At 38.1% G+C, this 27,129-nt stretch overlaps 1 protein-coding gene across 3 annotated transcripts in view; it reads right to left on the bottom strand.

The window, feature by feature from the left end:
• LOC149822390 (pumilio homolog 1-like) overlaps positions 1-6,712 on the bottom strand; it is an 80,264-nt gene extending 73,552 nt beyond the window's left edge. For all 3 annotated transcript variants that reach the window (XM_089981285.1, XM_089981287.1, XM_089981286.1), the window contains exons 1-2: positions 6,467-6,712; positions 5,743-6,341 (exon numbers count right to left, since the gene is read on the bottom strand). In XM_089981285.1, coding sequence (XP_089837411.1) covers positions 5,743-6,330 — 588 coding nt within the window. In that variant the 5' untranslated portion in view covers positions 6,331-6,341; positions 6,467-6,712. The remainder of the gene's footprint in view (positions 1-5,742; positions 6,342-6,466) is intronic.
• Between the last annotated feature and the right edge of the window lie 20,417 nt (positions 6,713-27,129).

Below are 27,129 nucleotides of genomic sequence, written 5' to 3'. Positions count from 1 at the left end.
ATACTAGTTAAATGCTTATGATAATAGCATTACGCTAGTTGCAATATATTAGCATGTGACTTGCTCTACTACTTGGTGGAACTAATTGTGCTTGTTGTAATATAGCACTTGTTGGCTTGCGTCTCTTATGACGAATGTGACTGCTTACAACTCGTAATCTATGAACTGTTTATGTGACGAATGTAATTATTGCTCACAGTTCGTGATCTACGAACTGTCTACAACTAAAACCAATATAGTTGTTTGTCTTATAAGTTGCTTAACCCTGATGGTTAATATATAATTATTGTCGTGTGATTGCTTAATCACGGGTAGCTTATGCTTGTTGTGCAATGACTTGCACTTTATGATTAATATAGTTACTTGTCGGTGAACTGAAGAATTCAGTGGTAATTGCATGCATTGTTAGCTTTGTTATAAATGATTATTCAGTTTCTATGCTTACTATGTTTGACTGCTTGGTGGAGTAGTTACTCCCTGCCTATAAATGCATATTTGACTTGTTCAACACTTTGTTCCTTACTGCTCTTGTATTTAGCTATTTGATTTACTGGAGTTTTGCGTGCCATACTCGACAGCATGTATGGTTAGCTCTGCTTTGTTTCTCCTGTTTAGTTGAGCAATTATCTTGCTTATTGCAGTCTTTGTTCCTCCTTGTCTTTTGCACCCTTGCTAGTTTTTCGTGAAACCGACTCATTTCATGGGCAGGTGGTGGACAGATTGAGGCAGCTTGCGATGGCACGATGACGTGACGAGTTCAAGATGAGACCATTTCCTTGACGTTTCGCTCCTGAGGACAACAACAACAACTACGCCTTCATCCCAAAACAATTGGGGTCGGCGATATGAACCAAAAAAGAAAATCATTCTGGGTCTTCCACGTGAATCCTTCTCCTCCGATCATTTCTATCCAATGCCATGTCCTCGGTGAGGTTCAAAGCATTCATATCCTTTCCTATCACCTCCATCCATGTCTTCCTAGGCCTACCCCGACCTCTTTTAACTAATATATTTTCCCATTTCTCCATCCTTCTAACTGGAGCATCTCATTAGGCCTTCGCCGAATATGTCCAAACCACCGTAAACGATTCTCTCTCATCTTATTTTCAATGGGTGCAACGCCTACCTTCTTACGTATCTCCTCGTTCTGAATCTTATCTTTTATTGTATTTTCACACATCCATCTCAGCATACGCATCTCAGCTACACTCATTTTTTGAATATGATGTCTCTTGGCAGCCCAACATTCTGTACCATATAGTAAAGCGGGCCTAATAGTCGTCTTATAAAACTTTCTCTTCAACCGCAATGGCATTCTACGATCGCACAACACTCCAGTTGCACTTTTCCATTTCATCCACCCAACCTTTATCCTATGATTTACATCTCCATCAATTTCTTCATACTTTTGAATGATAGATCCCAAATTATTTGAAACAATCATCCACCGGTATTTCTTGCTCACCAAGCTTCACTACACTCCCATCACTACTTCATTGCTTACTAAACCGACATTCCATGTATTCTGTTTTACTCTTACTCAACTTAAAACCTCTTGCTTCTAATGTTTGTCTCCATAATTCTAACTTAGCATTAACCCCGGCTCTAGACTCATCAATCAAAACAATATCATCAACAAACAACATACACCACGACACATTTTCTTGAATTGATCTCGTAAGCTCATCCATCACTATAGAAAATAGGAAAGGGCTTAAAGCAGATCCTTGATGTAACCCAACCGTTATAGGAAAATTGGTTGTCACCCCTCCACAAGTGCGGACATTGGTAACTACTCCTTCATACATATCCTTAATTATACTAATGTACTTGAGAGAAACACCTTTCTTCATCATTGTCCACCAGAGAACGTCCCTAGGTACTCTATCGTATGCCTTTTCCAAATTAATAAAAACCATATGCAAATCTTTGTTCCTCTCTCTATTTCTCTCAATAAGTTGTCTAAGAAGATGTATAGCTTCTATAGTTGATCTTCCAGGCATAAAACCAAATTGATTCTCCGATATCATGACAACCTTCCTCAACCTAGACTCAATCACCCTCTCCCAAAGTTTCATAGTATGACTCATGAGTTTTATACCACGATAGTTTGTGCAATCTTATATATCACCCTTATTCTTATATAGAGGCACCAAAGTACTCTTCCTCCACTCATTAGACATCTTATTTGTTCGCCAAATCTTCTTAAAAAGATTTGTCAATCATTATAAACCATTCTCTCCCAAGCATTTCCAAGCCTCGATAGGTATACCATCTGGGCCAACTGCCCTTCTTGATTTCATTTTCTTCAAAGCCTCTGCAATTTCTTTCTTTTGAATCTTGCACATGAAGTCACGATTCATCTCATGAAAAGGAATGGAGAAGTCTCCAAGATCTTGAGCATGACTTTCATTAAATAGCTTATCAAAATAATTTTTCCATCTCTCCTTAATCTCCTCATCTTTGACTAAAACCCTTTGCGTTTCATCTTTGATACATCTAACCATACCCAGATCCCTCGATTTACTATCTCTCATCTTTGCAAGCCTATAAATATCCTTCTCGCCCTCTTTGGTATCCAACTTGTCATAAACCTCCTTATATACCTTATCCCTCGCGTTCCGAACTACTTTTTTAGCTTCTTTCTTTGCTATCATATACTTCTCCAAATTCTCATTATCACGACTCTTACTTAGATTTCTATAACACTCTCTTTTAACCTTAATAGCTAATTTGACATCCTCGTTCCACCACGATGTATCCTTACCTAGCGGTGCACCGCCTTTAGACTCACCCAATACCTCCTTAGCCACCTTTCTCATGCCACCCATTATCTTATTCCACATTGATTCTGAATCTTCCTCGAGACACCAGTCAGCTTCCTTAACTACCTGCTCTACAAACATTCCTTGTTTAGCTCCTTTCAGTGCCCACCACTTAATTCTAGGATCTATCCTATGTCTATCCCTTTTGCGGCATTGTCTAATTCTAAGATCTAAAATTAAGACTCTATGTTGTGTAGCTACACTTTCTCCCGGTATAACCTTACAATCGATGCAACAACCCCTATCACTCTTTCTAAGTAGGAAAAAATCTATCTGACTCGTATTAACCCCACTTTTAAATGTTAATAGGTGAGACTCCCTCTTCCTAAACCAAGTGTTTGCTAAGATCATATCATAGGACAAACCAAAATCTAAAATTCTTTCTCCACTTTTGTTTCTTTCTCCTATACCATAGCCTCCATGGATACTCTCAAATCCATCCCTACTAATGCCTACATGCCCATTAAGGTTACCGCCGATGAAAATCCTTTCTCCATAAGATATCCCTTGTACTACTCCATCTAAATCTTCCCAAAATTGACGCTTAATGGAATCATCTAAACCTACTTAAGGTGCATAAACACTAATAATATTAATAATATTCAAACCTAATACTAATTTAATAAGTAAAATCCTATCATCCTTCCTACGGACCTCAACTACATTATCTATACACTCACGACTCATAACAATCCCTACTCCATTCTTATTCCTATTTATTCCTGTATACCAAATCTTATATCCCCAAGGTTCTATCACTTTTACTTTCTCACCTACCCATTTGGTCTCTTGTAGACATAAAATATCAATCTTTCTCCTACACATAACATCTACTAACTCTACCAACTTACCAGTTAAAGATCCTATGTTCCAAGTGGCTAACCTAATTTTATGGTCTTGGACTAACTTCTTTACCCCCACCCGTCCAACAAAGTGAGGGAACCATTGCCTAAAAGTTTCGCTCCTGAGGACATTTCAGTAAATTTGCATAAAAGTTTTCCTGAAAATCTCTTCTTTGCACAAGTCTTAAACTATTAAATAAAAATTGCATTTTCATAATCTATTTGATTTCCTAAATATGCAGTGTTGCAAATCCATTGTGCAAAAGAAAGTTTGTGTTGTAATGCGCCTAAGGTCCCTTGACTTGCTATTTCAAACAAAATTTTCCCGCTGAACTTCTATTTCAAACTCTGATAAATGATTGATTTCAACGCTTTCAAACTTTTCATAAAAAGTTACAAGTCCTGGATTTTGGGGCGTTACACTTTGTCTCTTATTGGATCATGCAAACAAATGGCTTCCTAAAAATACTCCATACCTTGTAACTGACCTTTTGTGGAGGGATCACCAGCCCAATCTACGTCTAAATATGCAATCACCATAAGGTTCATCGGATATGTATGATTTGTCGGCTTGGAGTATACAAGACCATCAGTAATTGTGCATCTGATGTATCTAAGAATTCTTTTCACAGCATCCATATGATTTTGCCTATGAGCATGCATGAATTGTGATACTGGTTAACGGCATAGGCCAGATCTAGTCTTGTAAAAGTAAGGTATTGAAGTGCCCCTACTATGCTTCTGAATCTCTCTGAGGAGTCCAACAATTTATCACTCTCGCTATCTTCATGCAATTTTGTATTTAATGCCATTGGCGTTTTAGAAGGCTTACATTTTGCCATACTTTTGTGTTGCAAAAGATCCCGAGCATATTTATTCTGTGAAAAAAATAAAGAATTGGATGTCTTTCCAAGAAAATACTTGAGAACACCAAGATCTTTCATGTAAAACTTGCGATACAAGATCTTGAGATCTTGAATGTGTGAGTGATTGCTCCATGTTATGATTATGTTGTTAAAATAGACAAGAATCAATGTCATGTCACAATCATCAATGTGGATGAATAAAGAATAATTGCATTGACTATGTGTGAAGCCAATAGACCTAATTGGTGTCCTAAATGTTTCAAAACATACCCTGAAACCTGCTTGAGCCCATAGATAGCCTTTCTTAATCTCAAGGTTGTCTTTACAACATCACCTTCGAGATAACCGTGAGGATGCTCCATATATACTTCTTTATATAATTCTCCATGAAGAAAGTGTTCTTCACATCAAGTTGATACAACTACCAACCAAAAGTAACAACAAGAGAAAGGATAACACAAATTGTCCCCATTCTAACAACAGGACTGAAGGTTTCATCAAATCAGATAGCAACAAGAACATCTAAAGGTCATTATGCCACCTTATATTATTAGAAAACCAAGAAGGGCACATGGTAAGGAGGTCAGCAGCCAAGCACACCATCAATAAGAACCACCATTAGCACCACAACAGAACTAGTTGTCATTCTAATAAAGGTACCACACGACTTTTATACGAGCCCTTTTTCACAGTGCAAGACAAATTTGGTCCTTGCGCACCATTACCAGAGAGTGCTTCCTTGTTTTCATCCTAACCATGGAGGATTGTGCAATTCCTATTTGAAGAAATGAATCACAGCCTTGGTTGCAAAGTTGAGCATCTGAATATTCGGATTACCAGACACCATTGAGTCTAAGTTCCAAACTATCAGGATGAATGGTCTTGGAAATAATTGCATTGCATTCAACCTTCGAATTCACCACTTATTGAGCCTAGTCCCAGACCGATATAACAGTCAAACAGCAAGGCGGGAAAAGTTAGTCATCATTGGTCCACTTAATGTGTCCGTGTCCGAGATGATGATGAAGGAAAAATAACAAGAAATTAAACAGAAATTGATAAAAAAAGAACCACGAGTTAATTAGAAAGTAAAACCACCAACACCAACTAAATTGACAAGAAAGAGAAGATGGAGGGTGGACAATTAAATAATCCAAAGATGAAAACAATTTTGAAGCAGCCATTGACCGAGGGAAAGCTAAAAATTACCTGAACGATATCAGCGAGGCTTTTCCTCCTAGCTCCCAGCCCCACACCCGACAACCCAATCAGACCATCTGCTCCTCTCTCGATCCACTCTGACGAAGGTTGACGTGCCAGACTCCTGTGCGCAAGCTTGGCCCTTTCATCCCCCTTCTGTGCCGCCGTCCCTGGCTGCAATGAAAATAATGACTTGCTCCCCACTTCACCTACCACCCCCACCTTCTTCCTGTCCCCAATCCGACCTAAGGACGAGCTCCCTGCCTGGAACCTCTGCGTCACACGCCAATCCTCCCTCGATAGTGCGGGATGCGGGAGCCTCGGATTCAAATTTCCATTCGAGTAATAGTAGGAGAGATACGCCGGATCCATCCGCAATTCATCTTCGCTGGGATTGGCATTGCCCAGGAGGCCGTCCGTCGCCGAAAACGAACCCTCGACGGTCGGCGGGGCGCTGCCACTCCGGTAAGGCAGCAAATCCCGTTCACAGTCCCGATCTTCGATCTCGTGATGGTTTCGTAGGATGAGATCGAGCTCCTTCCCCAATTCATCGTCCACGTTCACCCGATTAGGCTTTATTCCCAGATCCGTCAACATTTGCCCCAACCCTAACGAGAATCCATCCATATCACCATCAACACCGAAAGAAACACCCCAAAAATTGAAACAACGCAAAGAAGTAAAGAACGAAAGAAAGAAAAAACGAGATTTTTATGCGCCGATGGAGACCCACCTTCGAAAATATTTACAGATCTACGTCGTCTGGCATCAGTACCGTAGATCCATCCAATAAATCGCTAAATTTTCCACGATTTGCGTCGAAATCCGAATATCTGACAAGAAAGAACGCGTTTTTTCCTTACCTCGCTCTTTCTCTCTCTAGAAATGAAGAATATCCCTCGACGAAGGAGAAGAAAGAGCCGATAGGCGGTGAGAGAGAGAGAGGCCTGTCGAGGGTTCAGAAGAATGGCAGAACCGTTCCTCTTTTTTAGAGAGAGAGAGAGAGGAACGGTAACAAAAATATCTCAACAAACATTAAACGGCAAAGTTCTTAACTGCCTGGACGGTCCAATAGCGGGGAGGGAATGACGAGCAGGCCCTGTCCGTCCGATTCCGATCGGACGGTCATAAATTGTTAAATGAGAACGAAAGATTTTTATTTTTTGTTTTTTTCCGGAAAGTGTTATTTCTTTCATGATGAGGAGGAAGGTGGCCGACCATCCGAACCAAGTGAAAGTCAAGTTAGTGTTGACTCGGACCCACCTCGGTCCCTAAACGGAGCCCTGCTTGAGCAAGACGCTCTTGGTCACATTAGTTATGTAAAACGCTTGCCATTTGGACCGGATACCCTACTGAACCCAACCATTCTTCACGTTCAATAAGCTCTACCAAACCTTATGTTACAAATACACGTGGACACGAGGACGTGAGATGCAGATTCAGCTCGCAAGTTCGAACATTTTTTAGAAAATAAGACACAAGGACAGGAAAATTTTAAATTTTAAGTCAATAAAAACTAAATTTCGATATTTTAAGGTTAAAAATGTATTTTTATTTTAAATAATACCTTCAAACATTAAAACATTTAAAATAATGTTAAAATATTATTTGTACATGTAAGTGTCCACATGTCCGAGCATGTCCACTTGTGTCACTAGGGACAAACCACCAAAATGGTGTGTTCCTGTGACATACACCAAACCCAATTACATATCTGAGTTGGGCTTGGTGATGAGTTGTGATTATGAAATCTAGCTAGATTCAATTGCAGGTTTATTTCAAGATTCAAAACCATAAGAATGAACTACATTGGACTCAAGGTTCATCAGGATACTTTACTAGATGATAAAAACATATTTTGGATTACTCCTTTTTTTCTCGATGAGGTTTGATTAGAAGATGTTGCATCTGAGAAGAACTTGACTTTGATACTATTTCACATGGACCCAAGGAAAATAGTGACAAATCTTGCAAGATTTATGAAAATATTGTGAGAAATTACTCAAAAGTTAAAAACTACAATTGCTCGTGATATATTCAATTTCTCACGAGTTTTTCGTCAAGGTCTGTCTCATATTTTTTCTAAATAGTATTTAGTCCCAGAATTTTCTTGATTTTATTACTATTGACTTTGCAATTTTGTTTCTTGGACTGTGTTCCTAAGATGTTGGGGCAGTCTCAATAAACTTGTGAGAGAAAATTTTAGTTCCTGTGATTTTTTGTGGGTTTTCTAAAATCAGGTTAACAGGTATCCGAATTGCACAGTATAACATGTGTTGGTAACTAGTTGAGTTTTACTTTGTGCAACTTGTTTATTAATGCTTAAATTAAAAATTGGACTAATATGCATGTTAATTGAATGCATTTTATTTTTTATTAAATTGTGCATGCATAAATATGAATGATTAGTCAACCTTGACTGTGTAAATACATAATGATTGAATTATTGTATAGATTTAAATAAGGTTCATTCTAAGGCTATAGAGCTTACACCCAATGAATTATGGATTGACAGGAAGTTAGATTTGAGTCATTTGCGAAAGTGGAGGTCACCTGCTCATATATTGATTCTTAGTCAGATAAGAGGCAATTTAGATAGCAAGACTGTCAAATGCATATTCATGGGATACCCAAAAGGATCAAAGAGATATTGCCTATATAATCCTGAAAAATAATTTATAGAGAGTAAAGAAGTAGAGTTCCTAGAAACCAAAGAAAGTATTTTTTATCTTGAAGATGATAGTGCCCTTCTAGACATCATAAATGATTCTGGGGTACCTACTCAAGAGTTAGAGCATAACAATTTAGCTGTGAATAATGAGCAAACTTCACAATCGATAATTAGACAGAAAAGATAAATATCATATAAAACCCATTAGATTTTATTTTTATATATGTTTATTTATACTTTCTTACACAAATTATTTGTTAAATTCAAATATTTGAGATTTTGAATATATGATAAAAATTGTAGGGCATTTTAAAAAATGCATCACATTTTTTACATATAGTACAGTCATTTTCCATAAAAACATCATGTAGCTCATAGCATAAAGGGTCAAGTTTCGATTTTGCTGACTTAGTGAAACACTTCATCTGTAAGACATGCAACTTTTTAGTAAAAATTATGAATAAAATTAAGATGTGTTTTATGTAAAATTATCCTATTGACTCGAAATACAAAATAAATAAATTTCAACGAGCCAATTATACTTAGAACGTATATATCCTCAAGGATATATACTCAAACACTCAAGGAGCCATAACTCTCTCCCTAAACAAAATTAGGAGATTTCAACGAGCCAATCCGCTTCGTCTCATCGATAAAAAAAATTTATGTACTTATATTTTTTCACAAAAAATATCGACGAAACTTCAAAAATACATGAACTCCCACAAAAATATCTTACCAAAAATATATTATGGCCCCCACATAAATATCCCATGGAATTATTAAGTGGTCCCCATAAGGACATGAATGTTATTTAGTTACTTTGTCACTAAGTTTGAATTTTAGATCAAGTGTGCATTTAGATCAGAACCAGACCCCGTGTAGATCCAGGATCCATATTTTTGGCCTATAAATAAGAAGTGACCCTCTTAGAAATTGTCTCCCCCCCCGCCCTCTCTCCTCTTTTTCTCTCTAGCATTTCTCCCCTCTCTCCTCTCTCTTGGTTCTAGCCTATACTAGGCTCACTTGCAGTGAACTTGGAACTGACTAGCCTAGGTTGAGCCCAGTTTGGTCAAGTCAACTTGACCTACTATGCTAACTTTTCTCTCTCTTCTCTTATCTTAGTCTTAGCCTAGGTCAAACCCACTTAACATAGACTGAGCCTACTTGAGGTGAGCTTGGACTCACTTGACCTAGACTGAGCCTACTTGAGTTGAGCTTGGACCTGTTGAGAAACTATGTTTTGATGATACATGATAAATATGATATGCTTTCATGATGCATATATATGATACATGATAAATACATGATATGCTTTCATGAGATATGATAAATATGATATGCTTTCATATGTGAAACTGAATATGTTATATTATGACTGGATATGATATGCTATGTATTTAACGAGTATTTGATGCAAGGTTATTTCACTTAAGAAGAGTGAAGGCAACTTGATCAAGTGCAACTATTTGATGCAATCATACTACTTTGAAGAAAAAGCTTGATGGGCCATACATTCATAAAGATTATCCAAGAAGATCGGCTACCTCAAGATGAAGATTTTTTTCTTCTTTAGAGTCATATGTAACAGAACCTTCAGAAGCATGCATATTTCATATTAGACTATATGCTTTGAAATCATACAAGCCATTTATTTACAAAAAGTTAAGCTTTCATAAAAGGATACGTTATGTATATTATAGCATTTCAAAAACACCTTTTTGAAACAAATCATTGTACTCCCTACAAGCATTTATGAAAAAGATGTATTGGTTCATAATACATAAGCATTTATGTAAGAAAAGACAAATTGTGAAAAGATGTATTGGTTCATAATATATAAGCATTTATGAAGAAAAGACAAAATGTGAAAAGATGTATTGGTTCATAATACATAAGCATTTATGTAAGAAAAGACAAAATGTGAAAAGATGTATTGGTTCATAATACATAAGCATTTATGTAAGAAAAGACAAAATGCATTAGTTCATAATACACAAATTTTTACGTAAGAAATTTTGGTTCATAATACATAAACATTTATGTAAGAAAAGACAAATTATGAAAAGATAATACACAAGCATTTATTTGAGAAATGACTATTTGTAATATAAGTATTACTCAAACATTTAGTGTACTTTACAACCATTCATTTTAGAATTGACGATTTGAGAAAATAAATATTATTTTATTAAAATAAGAAATGACCATTTATTTCTTTAAGCATTAAATGACACCTCAAAAAGCATTTGAGAAATGACTATTTATTTATAAATAAAACCCACACTCAAGAATGTCGACTTACTTAAAGTCATCATTCTTTCTATAAGCATTAAATGCCACCTCAAAAAGCATTTGAGAAATGACTATTTATTTATAAATAAAACCCACACTCAAGAATGTCGACTTACTTAAAGTCATCATTCTTTCTGTAAACATTAAATGTTATTCCAAAAAGCTTTTAAGAAATGACCATTTATAAATAAAGTACTCAACAAACATTTATCACACTTACATACATTTATTATAAGTGATGACTTGTAAGAAAAATATTAATATACTAATATTCATTAAATTGAGTAAAGACAAAATTACATGATAGAATATATTCCAACGTTCAATGTACTACAAACCATTAAATTGAGTAAAGACAAAACTACATGATAAACTACACTTCAACGTTCAAAAATACTACAGAACATTTATTATGAGAAAAGACCTAATACAAAGAATAACTCATTTAAAATACACCAACGAATAGTGTACTCCAAAAATGCTTCGTATGGAAAGAAGACTTTTTGAAAAAGCAATATAGTACACTTATCTTTTTCACACTAAGTTGTTTTTGAAATTATCTGACTTCTCATATCCCAAAAGGACAATCATTTCAAAAAGACAACGACTAGTTTTCTAAAAACTATATATATACAAACACAACAGTGTGAAAACAAAAGCAAGCTTTCAACGAGAAAAATTCTTGCTCGACACTCTGAGAAAAGAGCTTAGAAAAAGAAAGAGAAAAAGAAAGAGAAAAGGTCAAGAAAAGCTCTCAGAAAAATACAAGAGTGTGTAAGAAAAGAAAAAGATCATTCTGAGAATCTTCATACGTGCATTCATACTCTACATATCATTCTGAAGGTTCTATAGGAAAGTGTTGTAACTTTCTGATTTCTGTTGTATTCCTTCTCTGTTGAGAGAAGTAGACCTCTGGGAAAGAGGGTGTTTCCCTTCTCTGTTGAGAGAAGTAGACCTCTGAGAAAGAGGGTGTTTCCCTTCTCTGTTGAGAGAAGTAGACCTCTGAGGAAGAGGGTGTTTCCCTTCTCTGTTGAGAGAAGTAGACCTCTGAGGAAGAGGGTGTTGTACTATTTATCCCGTAACACGGATTTTATAGTGGAAGGCTCAAGTGTTTTACTTGGGGACTGGATGTAGATCAGTAACTCGGCCGAACCAGTATAAATCTTGTGTTTATTGTGTTGTGCCTTGTTGCCTTATTTTTTATTTTATCGATCTGCATCGAATTTCACTATTCACCCCCCCTCTAGTGGAATTTCAGGACCCACCTGACCTAGACTGAACCTAGTTGAGACAAAATCCCTTAGCCCTGACTGCTTGGCCTACTCTACCATTTTCTTGACTAGGTCTAATTCATCTAACCTAGCCTAGCCCACTTGAGGTAGTTTCAAACTCAGTTGGACCTAAACTAGGTCTAATACAATTTTGGTCTAAACCTCACTGTATCGCCACACTGTTGAGTTCTGCAAAAGATACTCTTGGTTGTGATTGTACTGGACGTAAAGACGTGTCAACCACAACCTAAGAGTGCCTCAATGCCTCATTGTACCACCGTCACTGATCCTTGGTAGGTTTGCGTACCGAATAATACCAAGACTCAAGCTTTTCTCTATAGATGCTTTGCTTATGCATTTTGTCTTGTCGTCACGTTGTATGGTGCCAAGGCTCCTGCTTTTTATAAATATGTACTTTACTTATGCATTTTGTATTATCGTCATGCCGAACGGTGTCAAGGCTCCTACTTTAAGCAACATATATGTACTTTGCTTATGCATTTTGTATTGTCATTACGTTGAACGGTGCCAAGACTCTTACTTTTTGTAATATATATGTACTTTGTTTATGCATTTAGTATTGTCGTTGTGTTGAACTGTTCCAAGGCTCTTGCTTTTTCGCAAGTTATTTAGTTGGGTTTCACCTGTTGTGCCTTACATATGCTTTTTACATTATCGTCGTGTTGTCATATGCGCAGGCTCCTGCTTTTAGTAAATATAGCTGCGTAGAAATAAGCGTACAAATGAAGACTGCTCCCTATCGCCAAAGCGATTTCAAATACCCTTCCTCATTCAAGATGTTGTTTGGAAAAGAACCCCCTATTGAAAAGGTTTCACAATTTGTGCAAAATCGCTTTTACATAAACATCTAAGTCACTAGCGTATGGCCTAACTAAGGCATGGGTTTCTAATAAACCATGGTAGATATAAAGTATGAATAATGATGCACATATACCACTAAATGAGCATAGTGCTTTCTCCGTCAAAGAGAGGTGCTGCCTATTTTTTTTAAAAAGATGTTCACCGAACTTAAAAGCACAAAATGCTTTCTTCGTCAAAGAGAGGAGGTGCTGCCAATTTTTTTGGAAAGATGCTCATCGAGCTTAAAAGAGCGTAACGCTTTCTCCGTCAAACAGAAGAGGTGCTGCTAAAATTTTTGACAAGTTAGCTTTCATAGTAAAAAGGAATGTCATGCTTTCTCCGTCAAACAAAGGAAGTGTTGTTGAAATTTCTGCAAAATACTTGTCTAAGCTAGTATGAATGGCACGATGATACCCCATTTGTCAGAACTTTGCCTGGATGGTTCATTCCATGTTCGCCTTCAAAGGCACCATACTCGTAAGGGTCGATACATCAGAGTAGCCGTTACTTTTTGTTAGGTAAGTGCTCGATACAGTTATATATGTTGATCTAAAGTGATTGTTAGCTATGCATGTCCATACGAAATATTGTACTACAACAAGACTCGTAAGGGCCGTTGTGCGAGAGTTGGTTGTCCACCCGCAAGGGGTGAAGCGTTCGTGAGGGTCATAGATGTCAAGAGTGAGGTCCTGCATGCATATGAATAAAACATAACGCTAGTCTCTAGACCACATAGGAATTGCCTATGTGGCACTTGATGTCCTAATAAGAAAGATTACACAATTGAACCCCTTCAAGACTTGAGTTTACCGTGGCATGATGGTGATGGTATCACCATGAGTAACCTCTATGATGTTATGAACCAAATAATTTAGGTGACCTTCCGTCACTAGGAGGTCGGGTTATCCTTAAGATCTAGGGATTGAATTTCACTACTGCAGTAAAATGATGCATCCGAAACGACTTGGTGGGGGTCTTCCAGCATGAAAACGGTCGCCCCACTACGGACAATGTTACTCAGGCCTCTAGAGTATACAAAATGCATAGCTTAATGAACCCTCAGATGACTTTGTTTGATGCCAAAGTTAAGTTCTCTCGCCTACCACGAGGTGAACGAGTAAATATCGAAACAATGCATTAGTTACAAGTACAACGATGAATGAATGAATGTGCGTTAGTATTACTCATGTATAACCTTGTGAAAGGTATTGATATGGTATATTGCTGGACTGATAGAGCAAAGGACCCACGTTGTATCCACATGGCTAAGCTAAGCTCAATGAGCTTTTGCTTTGATTTGTGGGATACTGATATGCTAAGTCACGGAGATTTGAGCTACGATATTTCAATTGCGGCCCTGAAGAGGTTTTTTTGGTGTTTATATATTAAGTTGTAGATACTTGAGCTATGATATTCTAACTGCAGCCCTAAAGAGGTTTTTCGTGTTTATACGCTAAGTCGTGGAGACTTGCTACGGCCTAAAGAGATTCAATGTGTTTTTAAGCTTTATACTTAACGATGGTTCTGACCCCGTTTTATGGAGGATACATGTACTGAACTTGCGATGTGATATGCAGAGCAGGGTGGCATCGAGTTCTAGGATTTCTCCAGACTGTGCTGGACATTTCATTTATAAAACCCGTTTTATAGAATATTGTTTTACCAAGTAGTGTTGTTTGTAATAAATAACTCGTTATGGTATCCATAAATGAAATACTTTAATGGCCAATGAGTGTTTGGCTACATACCTATGACTTGCTCAACATCTTTTAAAATCGACGACTAACTATGTAAGACCCGAGAATTTTCTGAGGAATTATCCAATAGAAGATGAAATTTCATAATGCAATTGTCTATGTATTCATACATAAATATGTATATGCATATGTCTATGTGTGCACATTCATATATAGATATATATATACGTGTAAATGTATATTGGAAACCCTAAAGCGAAAGTGTATATATATATATATATATATATATATTCATTGTAAATATACCTAAGTTTTTGTTCAAAAGCATATAATTAATTGAATTTCATTAACGAGACCTCTAAACGATCTAAACACTTTCATTTTACGTAATTTGACAAGGGATTGAGGTTTGAGAAATTCTTAAGTCTTACCGGAGTTTAGATAAACCCTTTTTCAAAAAAAAGAAGATATAACTCTATATAAAATTTTAGTATAGCAAGATCGGATCGTGGTTTGGTTGGGCTCAACCCGGAGAGCTCAAACCTAGACCCTAGCTGGGCGTGTTTGACCAGCTAAGGGGTTTGACCAAGCTGGGTGGTGGCCCCTTGGTAATAAAAAGATAAGTTTTAAAAAGGGTGAAATCTGATTGGCCATGTGGGCGGCAACCCCATGGCATTTCTAAAAGATATTTCAATGATAAAAAATGGTGCAATCCTATTGGCCACGGGGGAGGGGGCAGCCCAGGGACACTTTTTGAAAAGCTTTAAAACCAAGAAGGGCAAAAAGGGCTTTATTTAATGACATTTTTGAAAGAGTTTTAAGAAAATTCAAATGCTTGTATCTCATAGGGGTCGTGGAAGGTGTGTTTGAGAAACCACAACTATGCCATGGCCTAGATGGGTGTGCAACCCATCTCAGCCCTCCCTTTTCTGAGGATTAATCTGATCCGCTCATCAAGTTAACCCTACCTACTTAAGGTCTTGAAAGGGAAAGAGAGAAAATGGGGGCGAATTTCTCTTCTCTCTCTCTCTCTCTCCCTCTCCTCTCCTTCTCCCAGTCGTGACCTCCATTAGAGCTTCCTTGAGCTCTAGTGTAGGGGGTGGTACCGAAAGGGACTCTCCCCTACACTACCAGCCAAGTGAAGATCGTTCCTCTTCTTTTTTGGAAGAAAGCAAGGTGAGATTATATTCTCCTTTTCCATTTGCACTTCTTTTGTCAAAAAAAAATGTGATATTGTGCTTTCTTCCTTTAAACGTGAAACTGAATCCCACAATGCATGTATTTTGAGTTGCATGGTGGATTTAGCGGATTAGATACATGTTGTTGTTCCTTATTTTCATTTTGTAGTACCTAGATGAGATGCATTCAGGGAGCACACACACACACGGTTTCAATATATATATATATATATATATATATATATATATATATATATATATATATATATATATATATGCAATTAAGGCTTTCAGTTGGTTCATTTTTTTTTCTGTTTGTGGTTGTTTGATGGCTCTGACCAGGGTCTGAACGCATGGTTCAGACCTGGTCCATTAGCCCAGTCCAGCTAGCCTTTGGTATATTCGTTTTTATGTTCAGACGATTCACCATAGTTGGGGGCCAGTCCTTTGGCAGGCGCACTAACTCGGCTAGACCGAGTTGGGTGCAGCCTTGGTACGGTCTGGTGCAACCCAACACCTCTGGAATTGCCCAGACCTACCTACCTACCCTAGGTCTTTGTCCATTCTGGACAGGCCTGGGCGCCCTTTTGTTCCAGCCGGCTAGCACCTTAGCCGCTAGATGACTGTAGGGTATCAGGTGCGCCCCACTCGGCTGGTCCAAGTTGGGTGCAGTCTAGCCGGACCTTGGAGCAACCCAGCACTCTGGGTTTGCTCAGTCATGGACCTGCCTATAAAAAAAAAGAGGGAAATGGGGTTTTGTAAAACAATAAATTTTAACGGATGTTTCTATGGCAAAGAAGAGCAGGTATGCACTTGTTCTTCAGGGCTGTTTGCTCTTGCGAACTTTCATGGACCCTCGCTTGGGTCTCGGGGCTGGGTTGTGCATCCCAGTCGTGGTCTGAACCACTCGATTCAAACCAGGTCTGATGCACCCCTGTGACCAGACCTTGGTCTGGTCCCCTCCTAGGTCAGCCCCCAACCGGTTCAGCAAACCGCACCCCAATAAGATGCAGTCTTGCTGTGTTTCACCCCGTAGCCTTGGTCGGCGGGTCTGAGCCTGCATGGCAGGCCAGACCAGGCTGAGTATGGACACAGTCGTGGGCTTGGTACCTGTGACTCCAACAAGTCCTTTGCTGCAAACTTTTCCCGTTCCATGCTCCCGCATGGCAACACTTACTTGCTGCCCCTTTTCCCTGCTAGGAATTTGTGTTGTGTCTGCAGCTTGTTGCTGCCCACCTTTAGCCGAGTGGTGTGCGGTGGCAGCACGAGTTTGCTGCCAGGTGCCTATGGTTTTTTTTTTGTTGTTGGCTGCACTCGCTTGCCGCAACCACTAGGTTATGTAGTACCAACTGTCCTTATGCGCGCTACGTAGACGAAGGATCTGATTGACCCTCCAACCATCGTGGTGGCACCGTGCGTACTGCCATACTTTGGCATCTCACCTTAGCACATGAGATATACATCGTAATATGTGCCAAAGATCTCTTTCAAAGCAATTCTATGGTTATTTGTGCAACAAGATGTTTGCTAAATTATGCTCCACATTGTGGTACGATCTTGATGCGAGACACTTATGGCATGCTTAGTTGACGTAATTCATGTAGAATACATTTAAGAGATGTTTTAAAGCACGTCTATGGAATCAAGACACTTACCTAAGCACGATTGTGAACTTTACAATGTTAACCATGATGTCCAAACACATAAGTTTTTCACAATATGCGTGATGGAATGATTCAAAAATCATAAATGATAGTTATGGTTTTTTGTGCAAACGAATTTTTGTTGCTAAAGTACACTCCACTCTTGCACATATTGGCATGATCTCGATATGAAGCATGTGACATGCTTAGATGGTAAAATTTGCATTTTTTATCGAAAGTACATGCTTGATGGAATTGAAATACTTTCACATGCACATGGCTCTTGTAAGGGCAGTAGAATGGTATTAATGAATTAGCGCACTTTTTGCAACAAGTTTGACTATGTCTTAACACGTATGCAATACTTGACATGGTTGTGAATTTCCATCGTATCCAGGATATTCAAACATTATAATGTTTTTGAATTATGCTTAATGAAGCACCTTACATGACATAGTTACATTATAAGGATGTTGATTCAAGTTTCGTAAGTTACTTAACATGTCTTATGAATGATAGTGAATGCCAACATGCTTATTGATAGTTCACGTGCGCTTGTCGCACCTCTTGACATAATTTCAAGTATTTAAATGAATATAATGTGACATGAAAATATCAATGCTAGGGCAAGAACAAATACTTTCCACTTGCACATCATGTCACCGAACTTAGAGAAATTGAATGAATTATGTCTATAATTCAAGTGTCTTATATTCAATAATGTTTCTTAGCAGTTAATAAACGCTTGAAATGTTTTTGTGTACATTTATATTAGACACATGATTCACCCTTGACACTTGTTTCGTCCCGTAAGTACAAAGGGGACTTGAGGCACATTGTAGGGGTATACTTGTCTTTGAGACTTTGTTGAAGGTTAAACTTCATGTCAAGTTACGTGTGGGCAATGAACCCACCTCATGAGTCGATCTCACTTGTTTAAGAATGTCAATTGATTGTTATCGCCTTCATCGACGAAGTACTCCTCTTGGCTTGTTTTGCTAGAGCACGTAAATGTACGAATGTGACCTCAACATGTTGATCGTGTTGCCCTATGGGGAACACAAGGCCGGATGGGTCTAAGTACCTCGTAAGGAGGAAAAGTTGCTATATAAGCATAATTAAGATAAATCACTTGTTTGCACATTCACATAAGTTGAAATAACAGACATCGATGATATTTCTTGTAAAATGTGAAATTTCTTTGCATACTCAAAGAGGGTAATCAAGATAATGTAATTAAACTAATGCGTTAGCTGCTAACTTAAGGGTTTGATGGTTTCTGTCGTAGTTAATTACCTAATTTGCTACTTGCTCAATTGCTTAATTGTTCAATTGCTTATTTATATAATAGTTTAATGGCTTAAATGCTCAAATACACTTGGTTATGTACCTAGATGCATATTTGTTATATAATGATGTTATTCAATACTTAGTATTAACTCTGTGATTTAAGGTTGTATGTCCCTGCTCTTAGTTATAATTAATGAAATATTCACTGTTGCCGATGAATGCCAATGTTAATTACATAATCATGCAAATCACTTGATAACAATTCTACTGCTTAACTTTGATTATGTTGCTAGAGTTGTATCTTCCTTACTCACTCGTTTAAATGTCCAATGTTACTGTCTAAGTATGTTAGTGCTTGACACTGTCGCTTATTGCTTAGCATTATCCCTTACTGCTTCTTTACTTGTTACAATTACACTTGTTTATTCATTGCAATATTCTAACTTCTCCATCATGTTGGATTCACTTATGCTATTGTCTTTATTATCTATATTAATTGTTTCACGTTATGATATGAATGCTTATGTTTTTCATGAATGGATAATTATGGATATTCTCTCACCAACTTGCAAGAGTACTAACTCCATTTTATGGAGATACAGGTGATTAACAGGTTGTGCGATGGGGCTCGATGTGTTGCGAGAATTGAACCCACACTCTAGAACTTGGTAATTTGGTTTTGGGAAATCCCTTGTCTGGGAGACACCTTGTAAAGTGAAATAATGTATACCTATTGGTCTCATATTTTGTAAATCAATTGTATTGAAATGTGTTGTTTCTACTTGTTGATTCATCCTGTAACCCGCTCAGAATTTCCAACTATTTTCCCTTATATTTTTCTGCTTACGCAATATTTAAAAAAAAAAAGTTTACTCACAAAATCTAAGGATTTTCCAAGTTGAGATTTTGGGGCATTATAGAACTAGTATCAGAGCCGTGTTTTAGAAGTGTGGTTCAAGACTCTGCACGCATAGACCATTGCACTGTAAGTATATCCGACTTAGTAGATTTTATTGATTGTTGTTTGGTTGCTTATACATGCATAGTTAGATAAATATGTGTGTTTTATCGATTATTATTGGATGCGAGACACAACCTTTTGCTTAAAGCCTTGCATGATTTGACTCAAGGCATCGAGAGTCTGAACCAAGTGATTCAGACTGTTAAGCGAAGCATGCAAGTGTTTGTGAATGAAGCACTTTCTTGTGCGAGATGTAAGATAGATCACGTGGGGTGAATTGGTCCCCATGAACTGAGTTTATGCACCTATTGTGGTATGAGAGGACACTTAGTAATTGAGTGCTAGTTGAAGTATGGTGTATAGTTTTGGAAATGGTAACGTTGTTACGCTTGAGGATGTGGTTTCCCAAGCTAGTTCGTTGCAACTCCTGTGAGGGTTGAAGTTCTTGATCTAAACCCAGAGACTATTTGTGTATTTCACCAATTTCTCATTATTACACACCAACTTCACTTCCTCATTCCACATTACTAGAGTGGAGATGATTGATGAATCGTAATGACAATCAAAACTATTACACCAATCGTGTTGGAAACGATATTGTTTTGATAATGGTCGTCTGATGAGACTCTAAGTTAGTGTTTCCCGTTGTTTTCTAACTTCGTTGGAGATGTTCATGACCCTATCATTGATGAGGGTATTTTTGGAAGTGATCTTTCGGACAGAAGGCTAAAGCCTTGTCTGTGCCAGTTGGACCTTGGAATTTTTCGTTGGAGGAAACTGTAGATCCCCAGTTGTTCTTGGTGATGAGAACATACATAAAGTTATGCACTTAGCAAACTGCTTATGAGTTGTCGATGATGGCAGTCGACTCCTGAGAGGGTCGCAGACAGGGACAACATAATGCTGATCTTCATGGTGGCATTGTTTTTGAGAAAAGCGTTGTGGGAGTTTTTGTTCCCAGCCACGGTCTGAGAGGCTCGTGGTGTGATGAGATTGGCTAGGGTGATGATTCCTGGTGATGCCAGCGATGCCGTTAGAGTGATGATTCTCTGACGATGCCGTTAGGGTGGTGATTCTCTAATGATGCCATTAGAGTGATGATTCTCTAATGAAGGTTGTTGGAGTGGTGGCTCCCCAGCAATACCGTTAGAGTGATGATTCTCTGATGATGCCATTAGGGTGGTGATTCTCTGATGATGCTGTTAGGGTGATGATTCTCTAATCAAGGTTGTTGGAGTGGTGATTCTCCAGCAATGTTGTTAGAGTGGTGATTCTCTAACGATGTCATTAGAATGGTGATCTTCTAATGAAATGGTTGAAGTGATGACTCTTCAACGATACCGTTAGGGTGGTGATTCTCTAACGTTGCCATTAGGGTGGTGATGCTCTAATGATGCTATTGGGGTGGTGATTTCTCAGCAATGCTGTTAGAGTGGTGATTCTCTGACGATGCCATTAGGGTGGTGATTCTCTAATGATGTTGTTAAAGTGGTGATTCTTCAACAATGCCGTTAGAGTGGTGATTCTCTAACGATGCCATTAGAATGGTGATTCTCTAATGATGCTGTTGAAATGATGATTCTTCAACAATGTCGTTAGGGTGGTGATTCTCTAACGATGTCATTTGAGGTGGTGATGCTCTAATGAAGTGGCTGGAGTGGTGATTCTTCAGCAATGCCGTTAGGATGGTGGTTTCCTAACGATGTCTTTTGACTGGTGGCTCGATATTTATGAGATCAGAGTGGTGATTCTCCGGATAGTGCGTTAGAGTGGCAATTCTCTAATGATGGTTGTCTAGAATGATGATTTTCTGACGATAGCGGCCTTATGTGGTGTCGCTTGAAGTCATTCGAAGAACATGTATATAGATTAGGATATTACACACTTAAATTATGATGTGGCACTGCTTGAATTATGCATAGTACACTCGAGACTTTTGAAAGATTGCTATGGTTATTACTCAGCAAGCATGGTTGTGAAACCTATTGATTAATTATTATTATATGTTTTTATCCTGATAGATGGCATGGGAGGCCAGGTGTAGCGATATCATGGACACTGTGAACAACCTTGCTGAGATTGTGCAACAAGTGGTTGCGATGCAACAGATAGGTGTAAATCTCCAACATGTGGGCCAAGATAGGGAGAACATAGGTACGATCACCTACAAGTGCTTTATGGAAATGGATCCTTTTGCTTTTGAGGGTAAGACGGAAAACTACTACGTAAATACAAACATTAAAATATGTACTAAAATGCAAAATAAAGCTACTTTTTCAAGCATTTTCTAATTTTCAATTCTTTTAGCTCATTTACTGAAAACTAACATAAAATTGGGTTTTTGAAACATTTTTTCATAAAATCATGCATATTTTATTGTTAATTAACCCTGAAATATATGCATGATCAGCGCGGTCCTGGTAGCCTTCTTGATGCTTTTGCTTTTTAGTAGGTGGTGTGATCTTCTTTCCACTAGGATTCTTCTCACTAGTACGCACATAAATCTTGGTCTGTGATCCGGTTTCATTCCACTGGTTCTTTTGCTCCTCGATCCAGTCTTCTTCCAACAGTGTCGCTACCTCGATGGCCTCATTGAGTGATTTTGGTCCGCTAGTGAGCACTTTGGTTCTCAGAGTTGGCTTCAACCTACGAGTGAACTTCAATGCTCGATCATTTTTTGTGACGTAAACATTTGGGCAATATCACTCCAGATAATGAAACTTGATGATGTAGTCTGCCAGGGTTGTAGTCCCTTGTTGTAGGTCTAAAAATTCTTGCATCTTCTTACTTTGTTCATGCTTAGGAAAATATGCAGAGTTAAAAACCTCTACAAATTCATCCCACGTAACATTCTCGTCTTGGAACTTAATCGTAGAGATTGTGTCCCACCACTTCTCAGCATGGTCCTTCAAACGATAGGTACCGAAGTTCACTTTTTGTTCCTCTGGGACATTCAGAACACGAAAAATACGTTCTATCTCATGTATCCATGTCTGCAATTTGATATTCGATCTCTGATCGGTTCCAATTGAATGATCACGATAATCCTCTTCTCAAACAAAAACTAATCCAATGATCAGAATTCCATTACTCTGGCTCAGATGCCTGAGTTATCCTAAAATGTTCACTGGATTTCAACTCAGATCCAGTTGGATACAGAATTCACGGCTACTAGAAATTTGAAAATTTAATTGAAAAGAAAATATGCAGAAAAATCCAGATGCTAATGCTAATGCTAATATGATGAATTCAAAATGCACAATGAAATCAAAATCAAACATTACACCTACGAATTACAAGAAATTAGACTAAAGAAACAGAAAAAGAAGAAGAAGAAGAAGAAGAAGAAGAAGAAGAAGAAGAAGAAGTTGCAAAAAAACTTACCGTAACTTGAGAGGGATTAGAAGAGAGCGGACTCCTCTCGTACGCCGCCACCGGACTGAGAAGAACCTCCACCGGAAAAGAGAAGAGAGAAATAGGGAGAAAGAGAAGTAAGGTCAAGAAGAGGTGGAGGGGAAAGGTTAGGAGAGAGGGAAAAGGCGCACAGGTGAAGACAGTTTTGAAAAATCCCCTTTCGTGAGTTTTTAAAGCACTCGGTTGAGTTTTGAAATTTTTGAAATTCTAAAAAAATACTTTCTAAGAGTTATTTACAAAATGCCTCATTTGACTATTTTTTTCTAAAAAAAATATATAACTATTCTAATATGTATATTTAATAAAAAAAAATTCTTCTTTTCTATAAAGAAAACCAAAATGATTTAACTAAATTGCAAAATGAAGCTATGTTTCTCTATTTTCTCTATTTTTTTAAATTTTTTATTAACAACTAAAACTACTACGTAAATACAAACATTAAAATATGTACTAAAATGCAAAATTATTGTGATCATTCAATTGGAACCGATCAGAGATCGAATATCAAATTGAAATACAATCTGTGTTCTCCGGCAAGTGTTGTGATTTCTAATCTCCGGTGAGAGCTATATACCGTTTTTCGGCAATGATCTGGATCATCTAGATCATCTGGATATGCTGTAATCATCTTCTGATTTGGATATTTACTGGCTGGAATCCATTTCACGGAAGCTGGAATCATCTGCTAATTTTGATATTTACTCGCCAGAATTTTTTTTTACAGTGAAAATCTGTTTCACGGTGGAACAAGATCTGATCGATCTTTTAATCGATTTTCTAAGTTGTTTGGCTTGATTGATCACCGATTTACTAAGTTCCCAGTCTGATCAATGGTTATCTATTGATATCTCCGACAACCTCATATCCACCTGAACCTCATTATCCGGCAGCCTAAATCCACCTGAACTTCATCTCTGTTCTATCGACATTATGCACTGGATTTATTGATTTCTGGCAAAGGCTGTGTTAATCGACTGACCTCTGGTATTGAATGAGCGATTATTTGATTTCTGTTTGATCAATTGCCTGATATCTTGAATCCACACATTTGATTTCATATTATTGACAATGTGATTTCTGGATTGACAAATGAATTTTTCAGTTGATCAGATATTTTGAACAATTTCAGTCTATCAGAATTATCCCTTTGTTATCTATTTTTTCGGCAAGAGTGATGTGGTACTGGACCAGTTAATTGGATATCCGGATCCGGTTTGAGATATCGAATTATCGGATGATAATGCTTTGCTGATTTTTTTAGATATTACTTAGTACTTAGATTACTTAGTGTTTTAATATTAGATTACTTAGTTAATTTTTAGATATTACTTAGTACTTAGATTACTTAGTGTTTTGATATTAGATCACTTAGTTAATTGATTAACTCATTCTTTGATATTAAAAATAGTTGCTAGTCATTTTGCTATTAAAAATAGTTTAGTTAAGGAAGATAATCTGCATTGTTAATTACTTTGTAATTAGTTAGCTAGATTTAATAAAAAAAAGTCATTTGCATTTAAAATTGTCATTTGGATTTCTTTAATGATTTCTTTCGTATTCTTAGCATTTAGTTAGTATATTTTGTTTAGTATAGTTTCTACATCTCTCTCGTGTAATGTTCGTGTTCTTTGGATTTGTGCAGAATAGCACAGGAGTGGAGTGGAAGCGATTATGTGACACGGGAAGCACAAGAGTAGAAGTTGTTATTTTCAGTTTAGAATTAGGAATTTAATTAGGGGTTTGTAAATATTGCTTTTTACGCCCTCTGCGAAGGGTATTCATTTGTTGTAATAGTTAGTTGTTTTACTTTTCTCATATATTTTACATTTTAATAATTTGGCAATAAAGAATAGTTTAGATTTGTGTGCTTGAATACGAAATATTCTCGTTCCCTGAGTTCGACCCGGTCTCATCCACTAGTGAGAACCGTTTTTTATTATTTGATGTCTGGTTTTCACATGTTTTTCATTTAAAAATCTTTTCAAAATTACAACGATTTAAAAGAAGACATCAAATTTTTGGCGCCATTGCCGGGGAATGGCGAAATACTAGTATTCACTTTATTGCCTAGTGTTTGCTTGCATTTAGGTTTAGAACCACGTATGTGCATATCGTAGAGACGAGCTTACTTTTCTACACAACCCACTCACTAGGATTCCCTTAGAGGTGACTGTGTACGATTGGTACCGTACACATAGATTTCTATCTCGTTTGCATAATCCTTGATGTGTGCAACTGCATGGTGTTTGTTTAGTTTTCGTTGTTTTAGTTTACTCGCTTTGTGGTTTGTGTGGTTTGGCCGCTAGCGCGTTAGTTAGATAGAAAACCCAAAAATTAGGACGTGTGCTACACCGGTCTACTTCGAGGTGTATGCACGGGCAACGATCACTCGACCCGAGTTAATTGACTCCCGAGTTTCTTGTTAGGAGAACTCCTCATCCTATCACCATGGCCAAAAATTGGCCGTTGTTCCATACCCTTAAGGAGTACTTCATGCCCACCATATACACTCCCACCTCCTACATCACGAGACCTGATATAGGAGCCAATCAATTTGAAATAAAGGCCAGTATCATTCAAATGCTACCATCCTTTCATGGCCTTAGCAATGAAGACCCATATAGTCATCTTGATGATTTTCTAGAGATCTGCTCGATAGTGCGGATCAACAACTTTGGAGATGACACATTGAGGTTGACGTTGTTTCCATTCTCTCTCAAAGATAAAGCTAAGCATTGGCTAAAGGCTCTCGATACGGTTTAAATTACCACTTGGGAAGGAATGCAACACGAGTTCCTTAAAAAGTACTTCCTAATTGGTAAGACGAATCAATTTCGTAAAGCCATAATCAGTTTCTCGCAGATTAAGGGAGAACAATTCTACGAGACTTGGGAGAGGATGAAAGATCTTCTTCGCAAGTGTCCCCACCACCAGGTGCCTCGCTGGCAACTGGTGTAGTATTTTTACGATGGCCTGACCGAGAAGGACAGGCAAATAGTGGATTCGTCATATGGGGGCACTTTTATGCTAAAAAGTGAGGATGAAGCGTGGTCGCTTTTTGAGACATTGAGCGAAAATTCGATGCACCATGCGACAACTTCACGGTTTGATAGGGCTACACCTGCACAAGATAGTACTAAGAAGGCAGGTATTTTTGAAATAGGGATAAACCTTGAGTTGAGCAACAAGGTAGCCCAACTGTCCTAGAAATTAGATCAGTTTTTGTTGGGTCCCTCTCCTGCCATGCAGGTGTGCGCGTTGTGTGCGAGTCCTGCACACCATGTCCTCGAGTGCCCAGTTGCACCGCAGTACCCTGAGTTTGTCCAAGAGCAAGCTCAGATGGCTCAAAACTTCGCTAGGCCCGTACCCAATCCATTTGCCAACACTTATAACCCGGGCTGGTGAAACCATTCCAATTTTTCATGTCGCACCTCACAGATCCAACCCCCTAACCCTTCCCAGAGTCAACCCAGTCAAGGCGGTTATGCGCCTGGATTTCAGAGATCCAGTTATCCCCCAGCCCAACCTGTTTATACTCATCCCCAGTCTCATGAGCCTTCGCATAGTCAGTCCTTCAAGAACAAGATGCTATAAGCATTTTTTGATATTAAGGCAAATTTGAGCTCGCATAATCAGTCTATTGCAAAATTAGAGACTCAAATGGGGCAGCTCGCTGAGGCGCTTAGCAGGCGAAGTGAGGGGACACTGCCTAGTCAGCCTATTGTCAACCCTAGGGAAAAGGTACCCATGCGTAGCTTGCATCTGACAGATACACATCAAAAGCAGGCTCAAGTAGTAACCCTTAGGAGTGGGAAGCAGTACCAAGCGAGGGAGGCTGTAGAAGAAAGAGAGAAGATAAGTGAGAAGCAGTCTGTCCCTAGTGTTTTACCTCAGTAAAGCGAGAAGGTTCTTCCATCTGAGCCTTCACCATCCTACATTCCCAAAGCCCCCTTTTCTGAGGCGTTAGAGAGACCGAGAGCACTAGGTAAGTCTGGAGTGAACATGCAAGAGATGCTTGAGATATTCAAGCATGTCCAGATAAACATTCCCTTACTAGATGCTATTCAGCAAGTCCCTGCATATGCAAAGTTCCTCAAAGAGCTTTGTACGCAGAA

The sequence above is a fragment of the Nuphar pumila genome, chromosome 11 (genome assembly GCF_984573655.1).
Source record: "Nuphar pumila chromosome 11, dmNupPumi1.hap1.1, whole genome shotgun sequence".
Taxonomy (NCBI): Eukaryota; Viridiplantae; Streptophyta; class Magnoliopsida; order Nymphaeales; family Nymphaeaceae; genus Nuphar; species Nuphar pumila.
This window is presented reverse-complemented; position numbering and strand designations above follow the sequence as displayed.